At 38.5% G+C, this 24,221-nt stretch overlaps 1 protein-coding gene across 3 annotated transcripts in view; it reads right to left on the bottom strand.

The window, feature by feature from the left end:
• Positions 1-2,249: 2,249 nt before the first annotated feature.
• ADGRB3 (adhesion G protein-coupled receptor B3) overlaps positions 2,250-24,221 on the bottom strand; it is a 918,859-nt gene continuing 896,887 nt past the window's right edge. For all 3 annotated transcript variants that reach the window (XM_027550854.1, XM_027550852.1, XM_027550853.1), the window contains 3 exons: positions 20,322-20,357; positions 10,167-10,271; positions 2,250-3,334 (listed from right to left, as the gene is read on the bottom strand). In XM_027550854.1, coding sequence (XP_027406655.1) covers positions 3,146-3,334; positions 10,167-10,271; positions 20,322-20,357 — 330 coding nt within the window. In that variant the 3' untranslated portion in view covers positions 2,250-3,145. The remainder of the gene's footprint in view (positions 3,335-10,166; positions 10,272-20,321; positions 20,358-24,221) is intronic.

The following is a 24,221-nucleotide window of genomic DNA, read 5'->3' as shown; positions in this document are numbered from 1 at the left end:
GCTCTGGAGAGTGGGCTCAGTAGTTAACATGGGCTTAGTTCCTCCGCAGCATGTGGAATCTTCCTGGGCCAGGGACAGAACCCTAAACAGAGTATAGACTTACAGAAATATACACATAGTGATTGTTCAGTAAACTTTTGGGGACATGTGACTTGATATGTATAACTGTAAGCAATACTAAAATAAATTCCACAAATAATTCAACACATGTTTATTGTGTGCACATTATTGTGGTAGATCCCTTATGAGGTACAAAAATGCATCAGACATGAATCCTGCCCTCCAGGCACTTACAGTCCATCAGAGAATATCAGAAATGTGTATAAGTAACAAGGTAGAAGATCTAGATCTTAAAAGTCCTAGGAGAGGTACAGAAGCAATGCCATAAGAGTTCACAGGAGAAATTATTTTCTAGTTTGGTAAATCATGAAAAAGTTTATGAGGATGAAATATAAGGTGTAACTTGAAAGTGTTAGTCGCTCAGCCGTGTCCAACTCTTTGTGACCATATGGTCTGTAGCCTGCCAGGCTCCTCTGTCCAGGAATCTTCCAGGCAAGAATGCTGGAGTGGGTAGGCATTTCCTTCTCCAGGGGATCTTCCCCACCCAGCGATCAAACCCTGGTCTCCTGCATTGCAGGCAGAATCTATACCATCTGAGCCACCAGGGAAGCCCCATAAGTCAAATCTGGTCATGAGGCAGGGACTGTCCGGCCCAAGGGCACCAGGACCCTGGCAGGTGCTGAGTGAGCTTTGAGGGACGTGTTCAGATTGTCAGGGGACCGCTGTACTCAGCACTGTGCCTGAGTCCATGTATGTAAGTACAGTGCACACTCAGAAGGCACGGACTGCAAGAGGGCGGCCTTAAAATCATGATTCCGTGATACTGACTGATTTGGATTTTCTTCTTACAGATTAAAAAACAAACAAAAGCACCCCAAGACTTCACATCCTTCTTAGAGTAACCAAAACATTTACCCTAACATTTTTAAGTATGCAATTTTTGGTTAGGTTTCATGTATTACTCTAGTATTTAGAGTTATCAGAACTAGGGGAAAATGGTGAAAAAAAGTAAGTTTTTGTTTTATGCCCTTGAATATTATGATTTTAGAAGAAATATTAGTCTAATATATTGAATTTATGTTTTAAACATATAGAATTTTCAAACCTATACTTGTGGTTTTTTATTTTCCATCAAGATTTCACAGTTTGGAATTGAGAACTGTGTATATGAATTTCATTCCCTCTAGAGGGTACTAAGATGGAGCAGAGTGTTATGGATTTTATATACATACATGTATATATATGTATATATATAGGTGTATATATACACCTATGTATAGGTGTATATATATACATGTATATATGCACACATGCATATGTGTGTTTATACATAATAGAGAAAGTGAGAGAAATTACTAAATATTATTCTTGTCACCATAAAGTCACCTGATAAATTTCATAAGCATTAAATATTACAGTTACATTGTAATTAGCATCGTTTATTTTATTAAAAAACAGTCCTTTGTTATATTATATGCTTTTTAGCATAATGATGTCATTTTATTTTTAAAATCTGATTAAAAATATACTTCTCACACCTGGAGTACAGGAAGGGTGTCTGACAGGAGTTGGGTTTTAAGGCTCGGCTCAGAGGCGTGCCTGAGATTGAAGCACCTTGGCGTCTGCCTCGTGGCCCGTGGGCTGGGGTCCCCTGGTCACTGGTAGAAGGAGCCCACCACAGAAGACCACGGAGTGCAGGCTTAACCAGCAAGCTAATCTAAATAAACATCCGAGAAGTTTTGAAGCCCCCAATATCCTCCCCACTCCCTTTATTTTTCCCTCAGACTATAAAGCACAATCTCCTCATCTCCTGAAAGGATAAGGAAATTGCCCGAATCCTCCCCACCCCAGGGCTCCCAGGTTCCTCTGGTGCCGCTTTGCAGGGTGGGGGGCATTGCTGTGCAGCTCCAAAGCCAGACAGAACACCAGGGAGGCTTCTGCAGTTGGCTCATCTCAGACTCTTCACATCAGATAAAGCATCTGCCAAGTACATCCACTCCCTTTTCCTTCTGCTAGAGGATGTACAGATACGAGTTTTTTTTAAATCCCAAGTTCATCTTCCCATATGCTGTGAAGAACAGTAGTACAAGTAGTTTCTTTTGTGGAACATGCAGTGAGCTTCATTACTTATAGCAAACACTGTCTCTGTATTATTTTTTTTGTACGGTAACTTACTATTTTCTACTAGCTTTTCTTTTTTTTTTTTTGCCACGAGATAGAAAAAACATGATATTTATGTAAGAATATGATGCCAGCAGATTTCTGACAAGCCCCATTTACATGGTACATTGTTCCACAGGGTGTTTGAGTAGAAAATACAGAAGCACTATACAAACCTACTATTACATTGGAGAAATCATTAGCCTCAAAGGAGTAATAACGGTATGCTATTAAAACCATGAATACATTTTCAATATCTGTAATGAAAAAAAAACTTTATAAATATGTAAATTTCTGTTCAACAAATCCAAAATAAAATGCACTAAAAAACTGATATGTAGACAAAAGTTTATTTACACCATACAACATTTTAAATATTTTATACACAGCTGCAGCAGAGAAAGCTACTCAGAGCTTTCTAGAGAAAACTGCAATAATAAAGATGTGAAATATATTATTCATATAAAAGTGAGATTATTACTTTATTGCATTTAAAGCAATGAAGAATGTAGCTCAACAAACATTCATTTAATGACAAAAACTTTGCTTTTATATTATAAAGTAAAAAGTGTAGTAATGGCCAAACAGACTGTTATAAACTTTAAAAACTGCATAAATATGTACATTGTGCTTCATGGTGAAGTTTTTTGAAAACTAAACCATATGAAGCGGTTACAACATGAATCGTTGCTTGAGGTTTATCTATAACCACGGGTACTTACAACACAGGGCAGTCAGGACTGTACACCTGGGCCTCTTTCCACTTGCCTGACCAGAAGTTACCAAAGCAAACATCACTGACATTTGGCACGTGGAGATGCTGACGTAGGAGAGTCGCATTGTCTGGAGAGAAATGTCAGGCTTCCCAAGTCTTAAGCGTCAGTGCAAATACATTTTGTCTCCAGCGCAGTCCATTTTGATTCTGTTAAACTTCTGTTTGAAAGTCCCCCTCCTGCACGTCCAGAGGCAAACTCAGACATTTCTCCCACTCTGCTGGTCTCAGTTCCAAAGCATCTTTTGCCTCTGTGTCTAAGACATTGATTGTGGTGTAATGTTGGTATTCACTGGGGTTTTTGAAAGTGTCCCATGGATTCTTGTTTGGTGCTGGGTTTTCCTGTCAAGAAGAGAGGGGAAGGGAATCATTTATTTGATGACTTGGATGGCCGCTAGTTGAAATCTCCAGGAAGAGAGCCTGTTTTGAGCTTAATCCAGTTTATGTGATTCAGAGATGATTGGAAATTGTGGCCAGCTGCAGGAAATGGTTTTGATTTCAGTTTTCTTTCATTGAACAAACTGATGAACACCTTATTTGAGTTACCCTAAAATGTTCCAGCAATCAAAGGAAATGAATAGTAATATAACAGGCAATGTAGATAATGTTTTGTTTGGGAGCATCTTGTAAAGTGTCAGGATGGCTATAGGTTCAAGTAGGAAGGAGCATTTACACAAAATGTAGAACACTTACATATTTTGGCAGAATCTTTGGTGAGATTAAAGCAAATTGAGGCTATGTCATAAGGAATGTTGTGTAATATTAAAAACTATAACCCAAACTAGCCTTATTTTATAAAATAAAATTTTAGATCTCTATCTTTGCTTAGTTTTTCTTCAAGAAATTACCCGTTTTAGAATATGAAAATGCTACGTGGGATCTATTTTTTTCTGCTGTATATTCTTCACAATTTCCTATACACTTGCATGACACACTACCAAAAATCCTTTCAAAGAGCACAGCTTTTTGGAAGACATATCCGGCAATATAAGGGTTTAAAAAGAAATGTCTATAAGCTATTTCTTCTGAAGTTTCATAGTCCACTCCCTCTAATTACCTAAGATTTAAGATCTGCCTAATTATAACTCTGCCAAGAACTTCGATGTTGTAGGTGCTTGAGAAATGTATGAACAGACATCATTTGTGGTTTTTATATCCTGATATTGGCTAGAAGTTAGCAGTAAAATTGCTTTACTGTAGTAGCCAATATATTGTAAAGTAATTAGCCTCTAATTAAAATAAATAGGTTTATATTAAATAAATAAATACTACAAAAAATGTCATTTAAAGATTTCTATAAAGTGAGGGGCTTTGAACAGGATTTACTACACTGAGTAATATCAAAGACAAGAAGACAATCATGACTGAAATCTCCTTAGGAAGAAGAAAACAGTTCATGGTTGTTGAATCCGTTCCTTACCCCTCCACACACAAATTCTGGCCTTCTACTAACTACAATCAATTAGCAGGGGGAATAGAAAACATGTAACTGAATAATTGTTTGGATTCCACTCAGTAGATTAAACATCATTCTCCAGTATAGTCAAAAGACACAGCTTATAGAAATATTTATAACTAGATTATTTTTCTTTTTTTAAAATTTGATTTATTTTTAACTGGAGGATAATTGCTTTACAATATTGTGTTGGTTTCTGCCATACATCGGCATGAATCAGCCATAGGTATACATATGTCCCCTTCCTCTTAAACCTCCCTCTAGAACCTCCCACCCCATCCCACCCCTCTAGGTCATCATGGAGCACCGGTCTGAGCTTCTTGCATCATACAGCAAATTCCCACTGGTTATCTGTTTTATATATGGTAATGCGTATATTTCCATTGTATTCTCTCGATTCACCTCACCTTCTCCTTCCCCCACTGTGTCCACAAGTATGTTCTCTATATTTGCATCTCCATTGCTGCCCAGCAAATAGGTTCATCAGTCCCATCTTTCTAGATTCCATATATATGCGTATAAGTAGAAATTACATTATTAAAATTCTCAATATGTTAGCTATTTTCAGCACTTGTTAGCCTTAATCATGAGGACATACAAGAAAAAAAATAGCTAATAGTGAAGATTTAATAAAATGTATAACTTTAAGGCATGTACACAGGGCTGATTCTGATTTAGTCAAATACCCTAATATCTCATGAATTATAGTCCTAGAACTCTACCCTTCTCTCTCTCTTTTCTTTCCCTTTCTCCCTCTTTGCTTCCTTTCAATCCTTGTTTATTTATCAACTGCTCTATGCTGGCATCATATTAGGCACTTGGGAGAGAAAGGTGATACATCAAATATAGAAAAGCACATGGTCCATGAGGGAACACAGATTTAGAGCTCGGTACACACAGGTCCAAATTCCAGTTGCTCCATTCCATATGAATGTGACCTGGAACAACTGACTCCATCTCTCTGAACCTCAACTTTAACATCTGCAAAACAGGTATGCTTTGTCTTTTGGGCCAAAGGATTTAGCAAAAGGTGCAGCTCATCACCTACTTTAAGGGTTGCAAAGATTAAAAAAAAAATGTGGAGAAGCTGAGCATAATATTTGATTTCAATAAATACTCACTAGATAGTAATTATACTTGTTATAAGGGTGTCAATAGTTAAGTGGAGGTATAAAATATATAGATATAAACACACCTACAATCCAGAAAAAGTACTGTGGGAGTTTGGAGGAGGGTGGAAATACAGCTTCCTTTTGTGGAGAGCACAGAGACCTTTTTGAGGAAAATGACTTTAGGCCTGGCAGAGAAGAATGCGCTTTGTCAGGAAGACATATGAGTGGCTGGAGGTCAGGTGGCTGGAAAAGTATGTGTACTAAGTTCAAATCCAGACAGCGTAGAAATGGGGCCTCTCAGAACACAGACCAATTTATTTCAGTTGTAGTGAAAAAGAATATTAGAAAAAAAAATCAAGCAAAGATGAAAGTCAGATCATAAGAGGCTTTGTCTGCCAGGCTACTTTTCAATTTGGAATTTATTTTGTAGGCAATGAGGAATGGTTGGGCCTTCGGGGGCACTATAGGGATCAGAACAATCAGTCATCAATGGAAGGGTTCAAGGGCAGAAATTCTGCTGAATCAAGCCACGGAGTGGATTTATCCATCTTGGAGGAGGGTTGTCTCAAGGAGCTTTAAGGGAATCCTAAGTTTGACAGAGAGCTAATTAGTTCAATCATAAAAGAAGTCAAAATATGTAAAGTGCTAGTTCATTTGCTTTAAACATGACTTCCACAAATATTGTATATTAATGCATATGTGTAGAATCTAGAAAAATGGTATATATGATCTTATTTGCAAAACACAAAGAGAGACACAAATGTAGAGAAGAAACATGGATGCCACAGTGGAAGGGAGGGTAGAAAGAACTGGGAGATTAGAAGTGACATACATACACTATTAATATTATGTATAAAATAACCAGTGAGAGCCTACTGTATAGGAAAGGGGACTCTACTCAGTGTTCTGTGGTGACCTACGTGGGAAGGAAATCTGAAAAAGAGGGGATAGATATGTGTGTGTGTGTGTGCATAGCTGATTCACTTTTCTGTACAGCAGAAACTAACAACATTGTAAAGCAACTATAATAAATATAATTAAGTGTTTCTTCATGTTTAGAATAAGTGTGATTTTCCTTTTATATTTTAAAGATCCAGTACTGCGGATACAGGAAATAAAAAGGCTAATTTTAAACTTTGTCAGGATGTCTTGTTTCTAATTTCAAAGAGTATTGTTGCCTATACACAGCTGATTGAATTTCTGAGTTAGGAATACATTAATGAATGAGGTTCATCTCCTCTGGCATCCTACAGCACTCCCTGCGGAGCTGCGGTTCCCACCACGGCTCACAAGCGTGTGGACACCCTTGCGTGGAGAAGACCACCACAGCCAGCAAGCAGGGCAGGAAGCGGGAAGTGGGGGATGGGGGCCACCCATCTTCCTCCGTGGTCGGAGGGTGATGGACTGTCATGGAGAGACTGTGACCTGTTCAATGGTCCAAGGAACGATCACCCCTGGAACAGCCTATGGGGGTTACTGAATTCAACAGGGAGAGCCACCTGGACCAGGAAAGCTTTCAATGGAGGCCTGAATCTTGATACAAAATTCAGAGTTAGAATAAGTTCCTGAATTGATGCAGTTGTATTACATTCATTTGTTTGTTTGTTTTTGCGCTCAAGTGTAGAATGGAGATGTACTTAAACTAAAGCACGTGTGATAAAGGACTAATAAACGATAAACTCAATATAAGCCAACATGCATAAGGCTTCCAAAAATGCTAATGTGGTCTTAGGCTGTATAAATAGAAAGAGAACATTCATAGAATAGGAGAATTCAGAGCCACCTGAAACATGCCTGTTTGTTTCCCCAAATTTCCTCGCCAGGGCAGACAGATAAGTAAGACAGGTGGGTAAGTCCCTCCCCGCCTCCATCCATCCTTCTTTTCCCCCTTCACTGATCTTTTCTTCCCTCCCTCTCTTCTTTCTTTCCTTCTTCCAACCTTTTTTTCTGGGGGGAAAGCGAAAGACCCCTATGCCTATTCTGTACGTTGATGGGGCTGTTAACCACACCTATTCCTTGGAGGAGATTCAGGTGCTGTCCTGCCTAGAGGCAGGGAGATAGATAGAGAGGTCTTCTGGTTTCCCTTTTATTCCCCAGATTCTACATAATTACAGTCATTTGCATTGAAAGGCAGGTGTTGTGAGTTAGTAGCCAGAAAAAAAAAGGAAATAGACTTTATTGAGGTTTGTGTTTTGAAAATCTCTTTCTCCACCCAATTAGGCACTGTTTCATTAGCAACATGCCACTATGAATTATAGGATAATAAATTCACTCACATGTTCCTTATTAATCAAAACGGAATAAGGATGTTTTTTCCCTCTGTTCACATGTATTTAGGACAATAGTGAAGCAGCAATGACAACTATCCTCCCCACTCCTAACCTCCCAAATGATAAATATTTATAAATCTTTTCTAGAAGAGGCAGGCTGCTGCAGAGATGTGCTGTAATTAGGATGCTATTTTGGTTGTCAGGAAACTGAGATACAGATATTTGTGCCATTAATGATTTAATACCCAGACCATACAAGGGGAAATTACAATCATATTATAGCAGTCAGCCAGCTGTATCTGTTGCATAAGTCTTTCAAATTTGTAAGCATAACCTTCTCCTTTTAAAAAGAAAACAAGAACTTTCTTCATTTCAATGTTAGCTTTCAGGCTTTCAAAATGAATAGCTAATGAGTTTAGAGCTAATTTCAATGGTGCAATTTTCATTTTCCTGCTAACTAAAAATTGACAGTCTAATATTTGGTGGTGCTGGGGGGTGGGTAGATGAGAAAGAACCTACATATAGTGTTCTCTGTATGCTTCATGTTGATGATCCCACATAATGCATGATTCTTGCTGTATGGAGGAAATAGATTGATATACACAAACTGTTTAGAGACCAGTGACGAGTTAAAGTCTACAATATTTCATTTAACAAATGCAGATTAAACTATTTGACATGTAAGAAATCAAGAGTGGCCATTTATTGGTAACTTACTGTGTATGGCCATCATGCGTTTTAGTACTAAGAGGAATACAAGCAAAACACAGAGACACATAAATGCTTCCTCTTGATAAGTGAATAGCATTAATTAGAAAGCCAGGACTAAGACTCATACATGTATGAAAGAATTACTAGCATGAGAAGGTGACCAGAAACACCTCAGAGGATGTGTATTTCAGAACACCAGAGGCTGGGAGGACGACAGCCAGCCAGGGTGAAGCTGAGAAAAAGTGCCACACTTGGAGAGAAGAGGGTCAGAGGGTGGGCCATCCCAGCTCTAATTCTCAGAGCTGAGTCAGAGAGTTAGCTAGTGGCTGGTAAGGCCCCTCCCACTTTGGCAAGTGTGAAGATCCAAGGGGCACATTATCAGACTACTTTCTATGCTCAGTTTAGGAGAAAACTGAGCTTCAGAAATTGAGCTGGGTAACTTGCTGAAGCTCAGATAGTTCTTGGCTGAGCTTTCTACTACAGGTCTTCTGCAACTTACCATGGATGAATGGTAAGTTCATTCCCATGAATCTCATCATAGTTGAAAATAACATACGCTCAAAGTGCATTCAGTACACCTAATCTACTGACCACCATAGCTTAGCCAGACTTTGTTGTTGTTCGGTCACGAAGTCATATCCAACTCTTTGCGAGCCCAGGGACTGCGGCAGGCTAGGCTTCCCTGTCCTTCACCAGCTCATGTAATTTATGGAACAATGCACTGAAAGTGGAAAACAGGGTGGCTGTCTGGGTACAGAACGGTTGTCAACGTGTGGCTGTTCATCCTTGTGGTCTCAGGGCTGACTGGGAGCTGTGGATCTCTGTCCCTGCCCAGCATCATGGAAGAATACTGGACCACACATCACTAGCCAAGGAACACACCGACACTCAAAATGTAAAGTGTGACTTCTTCTGAATGCACATTGCTTTTGCACTATCATAAAACTGAAATATCTTGTTGAGCCATCATACTGATTTCTAGACCCATGATCCAGTGCTCTCACAAATAATGGCATAGCCTTCTCTGGAGCTCTGACCGTGCCATGCACACAGTAGTTGCCAAATATCATTATATATGATTAAGTCCTATGCTAGGATTATAGTTAGAAGGACCAAGTGAAGAGAGTGGTCAAAACTAACGATCAAAGCCCCCAGCACTGATGCATATCCTGAAACTCTGGGGGAAAACCTACCTCTCGAGTTTCAGGTAATAATTCTCTCTCTACAGATAGGTGTGCTTATTATCTATATGTTATATATTTATAATACATCTTATTTATATTATATAGGTTATATACATTACATGTTATGACTTTAAAATGCCAGGCATTCAAATGAAAATATTTAATCAACTCTTTGGAAATTTGAATTAACTGGCTTTTAGCTCTGATAATAAAAAGGCCAGGTGAATCCAGCACATTTATATATATATATAAAACTCATTCTAATTAGCCCTTATACTTGAGAACATTTGAACTATGAACAAAAAACTTTAAAATTCTGTTATTCCTAATTTGCCTCTGAGTACAATTCAAAGCACCACTGGGGGATTTTTTTTTTCTTTCTATTTTCCATTCTTGTATTCCCAAGACAGCATCAGCACCAATGAAGTGATGTACACTCACCAGACTGCTTGTATTTGGTATATCCCGAAATCTGTCCAAAGTTTGAAATTTCTGATTGAGTTCCTGAAACAGCTCCATGTGCCTCTTCCTTGTATGCATAACCTTCTGCAAAAGAAAGTATGATGGCTCACATTTCTAATCTGATTTATGCATTAAAAAAAGAGATTTAATATTTTATTACACTAATAAGGGAAATCAAGTTTTGCAGGTACTAGGAGGTCCCAGAAGATGCCACAAAGGCAAATGAGCTGCACCAAGCCCTTGTCTTATAGTCAGCACTTCCAGGACATGAAGAATTGGCTTTTTCTTCCACTTACAAGATTAGCAAAAAATAGTTTTCTCTTGCGGGTGAATAAAAATGTAGCAGTCATTTCTGTGTAAGATTTTCATCATTTAAAGTTAAAGCTGTTTTACAAAAATTGCTACAATATAAAGAATGTTTAAAAATTTCAGACTGTAAAGCACCAGAGTCTCTCAGTGTTTGTCATGGGAAATATTACTTTTTATGTTTCATTTCTATGAACACTAAAATCTTGGCTGGCTCTACTAAAGAGGGAGCAAAGTCCCAGGCTATGCCAATTAAGGCTAACTCAAAGCAATAAAGTGTCTGAAATATAATGCTGAACTAAAAATCTTACACTTTCCCTGTGAATAATGATTGAGCTTCACAGAAGGAAAATCTGACCCATAGGTTTCATATATTTATTTACAAAATGGTACAGAATCTTAAGAATTAGAATTCAGAGAATAAATTGTGTGGTTGATGAGCTTCTAAAACCATAGATACAAATACATTAATACTCGTCATCCCCAATTATATCCTTTCTTCCAACTTCATCACAACTCAACAAATAGAGTCTGAAATAAAAACGACCTTGGGGGAAGTATCATGAGCTGAATCTTTTTCTATTACAGAGCATTTAAAAGAGCACTAATAAAGGAGGGATGGGTAAAAGTTCCCCTGTATTTAAAAGTGTTATTTTAAAGGAGAAAATACCTTCCTCAATTGTGATATTTGAAAGTTTAAAATATCAAAGTTTTGGTGGTTCTCCAAGATTATGCCTTCATGTTTATGTAAGATTTTATAGTCTTTTTAAGCACGGGCTTCATAACTCACTATTTACTCTTGCAGACTGCGTAGGTATACCATATTCATGTCTGAGCTATGATTTGAACATTTGGTCTATTGTTTTAATTACCAAATATTTTCAAAACTAAGAATTTGTTTTGAAAAAGAAATGCAACTTTGGGGAAAGATTTATAATGCCCAATTTTGTTCTCAAAAGACACATGTGTAGAAAACTTTATCTCCTGGAGAACAAAAAAAGGCAAAAGAAAAATGCAAATGGTATCTTTAACATTTGAAAAAGGCTTGTTCTCTCTTACGCCAACTTTAATTTCTTATATTTAATGAATCTGTGTTTAGGCAATGCTTTGTTTAGCTAATTTTTCTTTTTTCACTAGCCGACTTTAATACGAGAGAAATTCGGCTGTTTTAAGTGTTGCTCTACTGGATTATTTCCACCTCGGCTCCTCTGAGTTCTAGGAGTTTGCTGTTGATGAATCAGGTGGGGAGGATGGGAACATGGCATCATCACTCATGAAAGGAGCATAAACACAGCATGAAGCTGCAGGGTGATTAACTTCTCTTCAGTTCTGGGGAGAATACAAGAAACAGATCTGTAGGATTTACAGAGAAACACTGGGCATACACCACTTGACTAGTGATGGCTGATGCAGATTGCTGTGAGGCGAGGATTTGCAAAAGCAACGCAATGGAGGGATTCTGAGGACCAAGTAGCTGGCAAACAACGCCGTACATTCTATCCTGAGGGACACAAATATTCCCAGGCAGCAGCTGGTCCTAAGACACTGTCTAAATTATGGGTCTGAGTCACAATGAGTGCTTTAAAACAAAAGAAAACAAAAAAACTATAGTTGTCAGTATGTTGACTTCGGCTTGAACTACCATATAGTGCTTTTCCTGATAATGAATCTTATCACACAGTTATTTTGTGTTAGGGTGCAGTAGGAGTGATGTCATAGTAACGACATTTCTCTAAAGAGATTCATTCTGTCAGCTAATACATATTCATGACATCACATACTGAGCTAGACACTGGAGTAACAATACTGTGCAAAATCTGGTAGAGTCGCTGCCCTTTTATAGCTTGCACTATAATGGGGGACACACTTCAATCACATAGTTTAATTAGACTATGGTGAGGAAAAACAAGACATGCTGTTATAGGAGTAAGTGATTGGGGAATTTGCTAAGAGAAATCCAAGTGACTCAGATTCCAAAATATTTACATATTTAATTTTTTTTTGTTTTTAATTTGGCCATGCTACATGGCACGTGGTATCTTAGTTTCCTGACCAGGGATTGAAGCCACATCCCCTGCACTGGAAGCATGGAGTCTTAACCACTGGATGGCCAGGGAAGTCCTACATATTCATTTTTAGGTTAAATTCTCAAATCAGTTATTCCTGCATTTTGTTTGTTTTCTTTCTTCTGTTTTATAAAAGAGAATTCCTACTGCAATTTTTAATCTTATGCCCCAATCCCCTTTCCTCAGGGAGATGATTCCTTTCTGAAGAGGACTCATTCTCTTCTAAGATGGTTGATGTTATTGGTATCACTTGCCCGCTCTGAGGTGGCTCTGTGCTGAGTTGGTCTGGGCTGTCTCTTTCCACTCATGTTTTATCTCATGAGAGGGGTCTGACTTTGTATTGGGAAACTGCCAATCAAGGTCCTGACCATCCCCTCCTGAGAGGTGAATTTTTACGTATCCTTCCAACAAATTTCTCTTTTGTCTACCAGTCAAAGTCACTCTGTCTCTTGCAACCAGATATCTCTAACAGATAAATCATGTTTAATAAAGCCAAGTGTCAAATATATTCCATGGAAAGGAGGATACTGACAGGAGTTTTTAAATCATATGCTCTGATGGAATGAGGAGCACCTTTTTCTGAACCGGGTGGATTTTGAAGAGTTGGATGGTTATGACATTCTTGTGTACATGGTGAGCACCAATCTGATGTAACCAAAGAGTAGTTTATGATGTTCTCCAGAAGCTCATAAAACTACTCTGAACAATAAAGCTCAAGGACCCTGAAATGAATATAAAATCAAATGAAAAATTTAGATGCTGAAATCTGGGCCCCTTCCTACCTAGAAAGATAACTGCAAAAACATCCTCAAACCAGATCATCAGCCTAGTTTGAAACTGCCACCTTGTCATGGCCTGAAATCACCATAGCAGTGATGGCCTGCTGGTTCCGAGAAGAGTACCACATTATGGTTGCCAAGGGACAGCGCGTGAGTCTCAGTGTGACCTTCCAGGCATGATCATCTTGTTCAAAGACTCAAGTATGTCTTTCCGTTTTTTTAGTGGGGAAAGATCCATTGGACAGCCAGCATCACAGTGAATAGTGGGTGGTTTCTAACCCAGTGATGTTCTGGGATAAAAACTTAAGCTGAAGTTTTAGTTGTCACAGGTGATATGAGATTCACCTATTTGCTTAAATATTTAATTATTTGAAGCAATTACACCTTTGATGATTTTCATTACCTAAATAGAGTTTCATACTTATAAATCTTACTGATCCATTTTGATGGCTCTTTCTGAATTTTGCTTTTTTGCTGTTGTTTTTCTTGGGGTTTTTTGTTTTTTTTTTTTCTTTCTGGACTTTTACTGACCTTAGGGTTTATCCATTTACCTTTTTCATTCTTTTTCATTTCTTTTGCAAAGAAATTGATTTCAGTGACAAAACTGCAACTTAAATAAGTGGAGTATTTAAATAGTCAAATATATTCTAATTGGCAACACCACATAAAAATCAGTTCCTTCAGTTATAATGCCTGTCAAATATTACAGGCATCTTTTGCAATAAAGACAAATACTAGACAAAGCTCACTTTCACTTAGATTACTATCACTCAGCCTTTTTTCAAAGCGGTGCTGCTATCCCATTCTAAAAGGACCAGCCACCTAACTGCACAAATGTAGTGTCTCTCAAATAGCTTTTTTAATAGGACTTTTATCCTTCATTTATATCTTTGTAACTCAAGGAAGGTAGTCTTTGTGGCCTTTTAATTGTTGAAATTAGGGGGGAATTGATATGCTGTCAAGCACTTTCATGAAATTTCAGATATTTGAGAAAAATTAGGATGTAAATAAACTTCATGTCTTGAGGTCCTACTATATTCCAGGCAGTCTCCTTGATTAAATGCTTGTCAAAGCTAGTAGTTTTAGATCTGGACAAGCTTGGATTTGGATCTTAGTTCCATGGCTTTCCAGTTGTATGGTAAAAGACAAAAAACTCAAATCTCCTTAAGCCAGAGTTTCAGTTGTCAGAATAACCTTGTAAGATTGCTTTGAAGATTTAAAAAGGGTTCTAAATCACTTATCACTGGAGCACATAGGTAAGAGCCACTTAAGAAAAGGTGGCTGTTATTATCTTTCCTAATCCTCACAATAACACTGGGAGGTAGTGGTCATTACCTCACTTGACTGATTAGGAGATTTAACTTGAGAGGTCAGTAAAGCTTGCAGCTCACACAGGTGGTGGGAAGCTGAATACCGAATCCAAGTGAATTCTCTCTGCATGCTGCTGTCTTAGGTGGACCCCATGGATTCAGGGAGCATCCTTTATCAGACTATCCAAGTTTGTGATGATGCCATCTCATTTTTCAGATGAAAAGGAGATTAAAACATTGAGGGTGGATGAGAGGGCTTCTGTTGAGAGCTCATGAACTCTGTGGGTATCAATCACCCTGCAATGGTCTCATAGCAAGCACTGCAATTTTGGCTTGAAGGCTATTCTGCTCATCTTGTTCTCTGAACATCTTGTGGGCAGTGACTTTGAATCCCTGACACCCAGCACAGTGCTTGGCATTCAGCTGGTGCTCCACAGACAGGTACGGAATAAATTAAATGAGTGAGGTGTCATAGACACATAGGTAGACAGACACAGAAGGCCATCACCAACCTCGCCTTCTCTCCTTCTGTTTGAAGGTTTTCTCTTCCAAATTCAGAGTCTAGAATTATAGAGTTGGAATCTCTTTAAGTTTGAATTACAGATAAGATAGGTATTACCACTGCATATATTAATTTTTTAGAAATGGAAGGAAGTGGTTAGAAAAAGTTGGAGAATCTCCCAACTATAAACTTTAGACTATGGGGCTGGGAAATCGTGTTAGGATTTAGACACCTGTTAGGAATTAGACACCGCTTGGCCTTATAGAGCTCTTCTGCCATTGTCCATATAATTAGTATAAAATTAGGGTTATTTTTCTTCTTCTTGCTGCTTTGAATGTGAGTCTTTAATTCAGCTCTTGCTGCTCCTAAGTTGCTTCAGTCATGTCCGACTCTGTGACCCCTAGACGGCTGCCCACCAGGCTCCCCCGTCCCTGGGATTCTCCAGGCAAGAACACTGGAGTGGGTTGCCATTTCCCTCTCCAATGCATGCATGCATGCCAAGTCGCTTCAGTTGTGTCTGACTCTGTGCAACCCCATGGACAGCTGCTCTCCAGGCTCCTCTGTCCACAGGATTCTCCAGGCAAGAGTACTGGAGTGGATTGCCATTAATTCAGCGTGGGCTGTTGAATACTAGTCTGCAGTGGTGTTAAAACTCATGTGAAGGTAACAACACATACTACAGGAATTAAACTTGATTCTCAAAGTCATATTGTGGGAAGGGGATGATTTAAGTACCTTTCTTTGGTCAGAGTCCCAGTGTACCCATAAGACAGAATCTGTTGACCCTTGAAATGCCTGGCATTACAGTGTCAAATATGTTTCTATCTGAATAACTATGTACCCAGGGCTTAAAAGAAACCAGACAAAAAAATGAAAGAGGTGTGTATATATACACACACACACATATATATACATACATGCATACGTGTGTGTAAATATATACATACATACAAATATATCTGAGTGACAATTGCTGTCACTCAGAGTATACTAGCTACAGATAAATAATTTTGCAACAGTAGTTTAAATTTAGTAAGCTAGAAGAGAAGGATATAGCCAAGTTTTCAGTGCACAAACTTTTCCCCCCAAAATATACTGATTGCATAACAAAAGGCACACACGGCTAGGGGTTGGGTCAAAGCACGAAGGGGTCTTTTGTGAATAAGACATTTGTAAGAAATCATGCTTTCAATTTAGAAATTAATATAAATATTTTCTTTTATATCACAGCTTAGCTGTGTTCATAAATGATATAAAATTAGTATAAAATAATATTTTATCTTACTTGACTATGTTCCCCCAAATCGTCCAATAAAATCAAGTGCCCACCAAGACAGGTCACAATTACCCTGGGTCTGTGCTGCCTTGTCCCCTCTGCCAAGTGGGAGAAGCGTGGATTGACTGGGTGTGGGGGCTCACCAGGAACTTCAAAGGAACATTCTAAGGTGTGTTTAAGAGGCTGCATGGTTCCCATGGAAGAATGTGACAAGGTTTATCCCCACATTTTTGCAAGAGAAGATACACAAAAGACACCTCTCTCCATGTATTTTTAACATGGAAATGATAAAAATATATATTAGAGTTTCAGGAAGGAAGTTTGTATTCCTAAGAATTCTTTGAGCTTTGTCCTCAATCCAAGACAGACAGTTTAAACCACCTGCCAAATATTTTTAATTTCACATAATAAGAGGCACCTTTATCCCCCAAGTATTAAAATACAATTCATCCTAGCTAAATGTCTCCTTGGCTTCCCTGGATCTGTTTGTGGTACTAGCAGAAGCTCAGGCTCAGACCTGCAGAGCTGTCTTTCTTTGGCTTCCTTGCCCTTTGACCTTGACTCTTCAGTGTCCTTTTAGCCTACCACCTCTGCCCTCCTGGGCTTCCCTGGTGGCTCAGAGGGTAAAGCATCTGCCTGCAATGTGGGAGACTCGGGTTCGATCCCCAGGTCAGGAAGATCCCCTGGAGAAGGAAATGGCAGTCCACTCTAGTACCCTTGCCTGGAAAGTCCCGTGGATGGAGGAGCCTGGTGGGCTACAGTCCATGGAATCACAAAGAGTCGCACACGACCGAGCAGCTTCACTTCCGCTTTCCAACACCTCTAGGAGGTGGATGCTCATTTCTTCTTTCCTAGTCTAGTCACTCCCTAGTTTATATTTCAGCTTCCTCCCTCACCACACTACCATCTCTCCTTCCTATTACTGCCACATTCATCTTTCCATAGCCCAAATCAGAACTAAAAAAATTCCTCATTAAAAGTAAACAAAACAAAATACAACAGAAAAAACTCAGGGACTTTTAGTAATGAATTAGGTAAAAATTGTTCCTAAGGTACACAAGCCCTTCACTAGATGGTTTATAAACCGCCTCCTCGGTCTGTTCTTGTCTTCCATACGACCCAGGTTACAGTGAATTTTGACGTGCTTCTTGCTCATTAAACATGCAAGGGCAACCTCCACGCCTTTTCCCCCTCTGGGGATTTCTATCTGACATTACTAGCTCCTTGAATTATACATGACATGGTATCTTCGAAGTCTAATGTGGCTATCATCTTTGAGGTGTTGCCTCCACTGTGGTCCATTTTCTATATTGCTCTCTGCTCCAACTCAGATATAGTGTTTGACCATGTTTTATTAAAGTGGATCAGATTAAAAATTCAAATTTTCATCACTCACTCGACAAACACTTACTGGAGGGTTACGTATGCACTGTACCACCTCTCTGCTTAGAGTTGGGAATACAAACTCAATAGACAGTTTGGTCACAAAACATAGGGTCAATACTACAGTAATTTCTGTATACTTTCTAGAAAGTAAGAATCTATATTCCACAATTTTATGACCAGTTTACTTGCCATGTTCTTTGCTCAATGCTGTCTTGGAGATCGGCACTATGAAATGGCTCCTCCCATGTATGACACTTACCCACAGGGTTTTTGGATATGTGAGTTAAGAGAATGTTGTTATCATGTGTGGATTCTGGGGAGTGAGCGAGGCCTTCACCTGAAGGGAAGATGCTTTTAGGTATCCAGGAGGCAAAGTTTGTCTGGCAGTGGTTTAAATGTCTGAGTTGGCCATTGTGTGGTAAAACTAGCAGGCTCAGGTGGGTGTTATCAGAAAGTTTGACATCAACATTGTTTAATTTATCCAGCCTGAATTAAAACAGGGAGGAGACAACTTGGACTCATCCTCAAGGACTATCCATAGAGAACAGATAGATTGTATTAAAATTTGTCATCATTTAAATGCAGCAACAATTTCTCTGAACACAGTCCATGAAACATCTGTTATATAATTATAGTTGCACATATACTAAGGGGAGTAGTATTAAACCATTCAAATCATGAATCAAAGACATTTTCTGGCAAAACCTGACACCAATAGAAGTCATGCAAGAACCAAAGTAATTAAAGAGCACAAGAAAATATCCAGAGTTGCAGTGTTGCAACTTTTTGTTATCTTTTTGTTATCAGCAGATGTTTTCATAATACCCTGGTTATATGTTGGAATCCAAAGCACAGGAGGAAAGATCAGCTTAAGGAGTCTGTTACCAGTTGCCACAGAGAAAATTTTTAAAAAGAACAGTTTTTCTAATTTTCCAAAGGACACAGATTTCTTTTCAGTGCTGGCAATTACATAACTTTAGATGGTTGCATTGAGGCTTAATTTTAGATCTAGATTTTTACTGTATTTTATCAGTGATGCCTAGTGGGTTAATCTCACTTCTTCCCTTCCCCCTACTAATAACTAACTGCTTTCAGGAATATGTGTATACACACACACACACACACATATATATATGTATAAATATATACACACGTATACATATATCAGGAACATATACATATACAGGATGATCCTCTCTTTTGGCTACCTGAAGAATTAATAGGAAAAAACCCTAAAATATCTGTTCCTTAAAAGGTACTAAAGAATCTAAAAGTGAAGAGTTTTGCTTATTTTCTCTTTGAATTTACAGTCTTGATACTTATATCTTAAAATTTAGGCTATAATGAAATATCTGTCCTGTGCCAGTTTAATATTGATGCAATTGAGCCACATCATTACTAAAATGTGCCATATCATCATTGAGGTCAGACTCATCATCACTATTTTGTATCTTGTACAAATTCTACTAAAATATGTCTTTAAAAAATCTAATTCTCCTTAGACTCTATTCAAGGTAAACTCTAGGCTTGCTCACCACTGTAGTAAACAGAAACTTCCATCTCCCTTTTGACACTTGATATGCATTGCTGGGTTACAATATTCATCTACATAAATGAAATGATGGAATTATGAATTTCCATGTTCTGGGAGGCTTCTAAAATTTTAGGATATCAGCTAAGAGTATTAAGTTCTATGTAGGCATCACAACAGTACAAATATGCTGGAAAAATTGATAATGCTTTATATCCAATTATGTCAGCAGGCTATGAATCATATCCAATTATCAAGATGCATAAGTGCATTTTATGTGATGCTCAAACATCATTAATTTTGTGCTTAGCACAAGCTGCTCAAATGGTATGATTTCAGTAATTTCTAGCATCAATATTACAGCATCAATATAAATTCAATGCAAATCGGAAAATGAACATCTTCATCTTGTTTATATCTGTGAAAAAGCATTTACCAAACAGAGGAGCATGTTGAAACAACACTTGCTATTGGAAAAATGAGTCTGGAATGTACCACAGGGAGCCTGAGTCTGGCAAGTCAGTCCCAAGGAAACCTAGCTACCCAGCCAAAGACCCCTCACAGGTACTCTTCACATCATCACTGAAGTAGAACAAACATGACCATTTTAAATATGAAAAATATTTAGAATATCAAGAAACCAAAATTCTTGCTTCCCAACAAACTGAGGGATTTAAACAAATTGACCAGATTCAACTCTCACCATAAATAGCCCACATGTCTTAGCATTATGAAATGGAATCTTTAATTGTATGTAATATCTCAGACTCAGCACACATTTAAAGCAATCAGAACTTACATTTTTTCTCTAAAACTAGTTATACATTATGGATTTTAATGAAAAACATGACTCCTCGTTTTAATTAAAAAACGTAGAACTCTTACATAGCTGCACAGAGTAATATGCTTAAGTAATTATACACCAATTTCAAATTCAAATAATTAAAGTTAAAACAAAAATAATTCTTAGACACTTACCTCAAAGTCAAGGTCTGAATATCGTGATTTTCTTCTCTGTTAGATATTTTTTAAAAAGAGAAAAACCAAAAAAGTTATATTTAGTATTAAAATAAAAATGATTATTTTCAATAAGATAATCCTGTTTCTTTGTGATATAAACACTTCCTTCACAAAAGAATCTCAACATTTTTATGATCTCAAACTATGCCATCCACATTATTCCATTTTCACTTTGGATTTCCTTTAAAATTGGAGAATATAAATTTATAATATATTCCTTATCTTGGCCTCAAGTCTATTTTTTTTTTTTTTCAATACAGAGAAATTTTTAAGGGGAAATTCACTTAAAAAGTTCAATCTTGAAGGAGACTTTAGGCCTGCTACAGCAAACCTACTTTACAGACACAAAGGATTCAAAGCTGTGGAGGAAAGGCATCCAGTCATCTCAACACTTTCCAGCCATCACCCCCTCAACCTTCATTTCTACCAAATTCTACCTAACCTTCTGTCTACACGCCAAAATTCTCTACAGGTCTCATCCACAAATTCCTCCGTACTTGGTAATCTTTCTTGACCGCACAGTCTTTCTCAGAGCTAGGCATGAAAGTATTTGCTCTTATTTTTCTTGCCTGCAGATTTCCCACAGACAGAGGAGCCTGACAGGATGCAGTCCATGGGGTTGCAAAGAGCTGTACACAACTGAGCGACTAAGCACAGCGCAATAAAACAAGTAACAGTCTGCACCCCAGTAGAACACAGATGTAGACGTAAATACCTCACTATGCCTCAGAATCCGGAGAAGGCAGTGGCACCCCACTCCAGTACTCTTGCCTGGAGAGTCCCATTGACGGAGGAGCCTGGTAGGCTGCAGTCCATGGGGTCGCTAAGAGTTAGATACAACTGAGTGACTTCACTTTCACTTTTCACTTTCATGCATTGGAGAAGGAAACTGCAACCCACTCCGGTGTTCTTGCCTGGAGAATCCCAGGGACAGGGGAGCCTGGTGGGCTGCGTCTATGGGGTTGCACAGAGTCGGACATGACTGAAGTGACTTAGCAGCAGCAGCCTCAGAATCTGTTAAACACTTCCTGAATCTAGTTACAGATAAATGTCTTGATAAAATCAGGAAACGGTTAAAATGAAATTAATGTGATTATTTAATATTAGTATAGGGCAGGTATTCTTAACATCTTCTCTAAATCATTCACTGAATTCGTAGAATTATTAGGTATAGAAGGAGCTATCTGATAAATATAGACAATGTCCACGAAATTATTGGCACTCAAAAGTTTCCAATACAGGCTTTTGTTTGTTTGTTTGTTTGAGAAAGTGGGAATGAAAAACAGAGGTAATTAGTAAATATTAAAAAGATGAACTATACAGGCAGTAGGGAAAATATATAAAATTTGGATATATAAAACTTCTTCTGTTTTTTTTTTTTTTTTCTTTCCTCTTCTCCTATCCAAATAGCTATAGTGTGAAGTTCAATAACCTGAGGGAGTCATGTCCAAGATAATGGAAAGATTCTTGTAACTGTTGAATATTAGGAGAGAAAGAAAGAAACTAATGCAGTTCATTGGAAAATACGACTAAATTTCTGCAGCCAGAGTTAAAACTGTCCCTATAGACCCTGAACCTTCCCTAACCAACTTTCCAAAGCATGTTGCAGTAAACAGAAGGTGATACACCCAAAGAAAGATTATGTTTAAAAAAAAAAAAAAGGTTTACAAGTTCTGAAATAATTTGATTTTGGTGGAGCTGCTTAAGACTTGAGAATCAAATCCTTCAGTACGGTCAAAGAGAGGCAGAGAAGGAACTGCTTTATTTAAAGGAAAGTCACCCTGCTGACCCCACTCTGCTTCATGTCCCAGTTCTGGGGGCATCCTGGAAGGAGAGGTGTGTGGGGAAAGCCGTGTAACCCAGGCTTCCTTGGCCACCCCCTGCCGCTGTTATCAGCTGCCCATGATATATGAGCCAGGCCTCAGCGCCCTGCATCCTGCTTTGCTCTGAGATGTTAGACCAAAGGTCAGGGCATCCCTCCTGTTCTTGGGCACTTTGCCTTCTCGGCACTGTGACTCACCAGGACACTTTTGCAACTGTACATTAAGCAAATTTCTTTACTAATACAGCAAAATTCAAGCATGGAAACACTTAGTGTTAAGCAATTACTACAGAACATTAGTCACGCGCTTTGGGTTTCATTTGAAAATTAAATAGTGAGACCTGATGGAAAAGGTTCAGTTATCCAGCAAAGAGGCCTGTCCACTGCATGGGCTGAGGGCTTCTCTGTTGCAAAGATCCTAACAGCCATATGCTGCTCTCTTGTTTCTGAATGCAACGATGTGTTGCCTAAGAACCGGAAATGCGGATGGATACATATTGCTGTAGACCTTAGATTTCAGGCCCAAGATGGGAACCATCCCAAGATGGGAACCCAGAGGAGCAGCAGAGAGGGGTTGTCCCTGCGAGAGCAGGTGCCGGTTATGTGGCTGTGAAATATGGAAAATAAAATGGATATACGCCCATAAATAAGTTTCTCTCTGTTTCATTTCATTAATATCACATTATAATGTAAGGGATTAGGCTAAGAAATGAGCACATGAAGCAGACTTCTCAAAAGATAGTTGGGTGGACGGGGGTAGGTAGGCTGGAAAATCCAGCAGTGAAGACTTGAAATTAAAGAGTTGAAAAAATATGGCAGATTTTTAGAGTCCAAGGGTAATAAAATATGTGTAATACTGACCATGTGTTTCAACCTTTTATAAAGTGCTTTCACATTAGAACATGCTAGCTGGCCTGTAGGTTGGTTAGGAAAGAATTATGCATTTTCCCGGTTTATGAATGAGGAAAACTGAGGACCGGAGGAGTTCAAATAACCCGCCTGCTTCACCAGGGTAGTAATCGTGTGAGCTAGGATTCCCACTCAGCTCTCTGACCGCAAAATCCTGTGTTTTTTCCTCCACTGTTGCCCAGTGACTATCCCATGGTGCAAGGTTCACAGCCAAGATGGTTCATAACCAAGATTCATGTGATAGTTTGCTGACTTTACCTGGAACTCAGCAAGAATAACATTGTAGGATCCAGTCAACCCCAGGATGACAGCAGGAGCCTGAAATGCTTTGCAAGCCTGAAGCAGAATCAAGCATATGAACTGCTACATGTCAATTATATTTTAAAAGAGAAAAAAGTGATAAAATGATTCTAACATGGGCTAGTTTATGAGCCAAGATGCAACAACACAGTGGCAGACTTCACTCCACAATGGGTCTCCCGCTGCAAAATCAATTTTATCCTAAGGAAGTATTTGCATTGGAAAATCTGTGATGGAATGGAAGGACCACAATGTTAACTTCTGTTCTTCACTTCCTCATGATAACACTCACCATCTCTCAGTCTGTTTTGCAGTGTGTGGAAGAATCTTTCAAAGCACTGAAGTCTGTGGAAACTGTGACTGCCTTACATGCTTATTCAAACATACCTCTGAGCTCTCTGAGTGCTACTATAAGGTAGGAAAGTGGTTAGAAATAACCGTTACACGTTTAAAAGATGAGAATCAATAAAGAAAAGTGATCAAGTCAAAACAACTTTTCTGATAAGTTGATAATTGAAGAAATGCTACATATAATTTAAAATAAGTCAGGATGTGGCTGCATGCATACTCAGTCATGTCTTGATTCTTTGCAACCAGATGGCCTGTAGCCTGCCAAACTCCTCTGTCCATGGGATTTTCCAGGCAAGAACACTGGAGTGGGTTCCTATTTCTTACTCCAGGGAATCTTCCCGACCCAGAGATTGAAAAGTCAGGATGGTGCCAACATATTTTATGAAGATAAAAATATCCCTCTCTCTATGGCCCCAAGTTCCCAAATAACTTGATATAATTTATCCTTTTTGCCATAGTAGATGATGTTTCTTCTA

Source organism: Bos indicus x Bos taurus, chromosome 9 (genome assembly GCF_003369695.1).
Source record: "Bos indicus x Bos taurus breed Angus x Brahman F1 hybrid chromosome 9, Bos_hybrid_MaternalHap_v2.0, whole genome shotgun sequence".
NCBI classification, from domain to species: Eukaryota; Metazoa; Chordata; class Mammalia; order Artiodactyla; family Bovidae; genus Bos; species Bos indicus x Bos taurus.
This window is presented reverse-complemented; position numbering and strand designations above follow the sequence as displayed.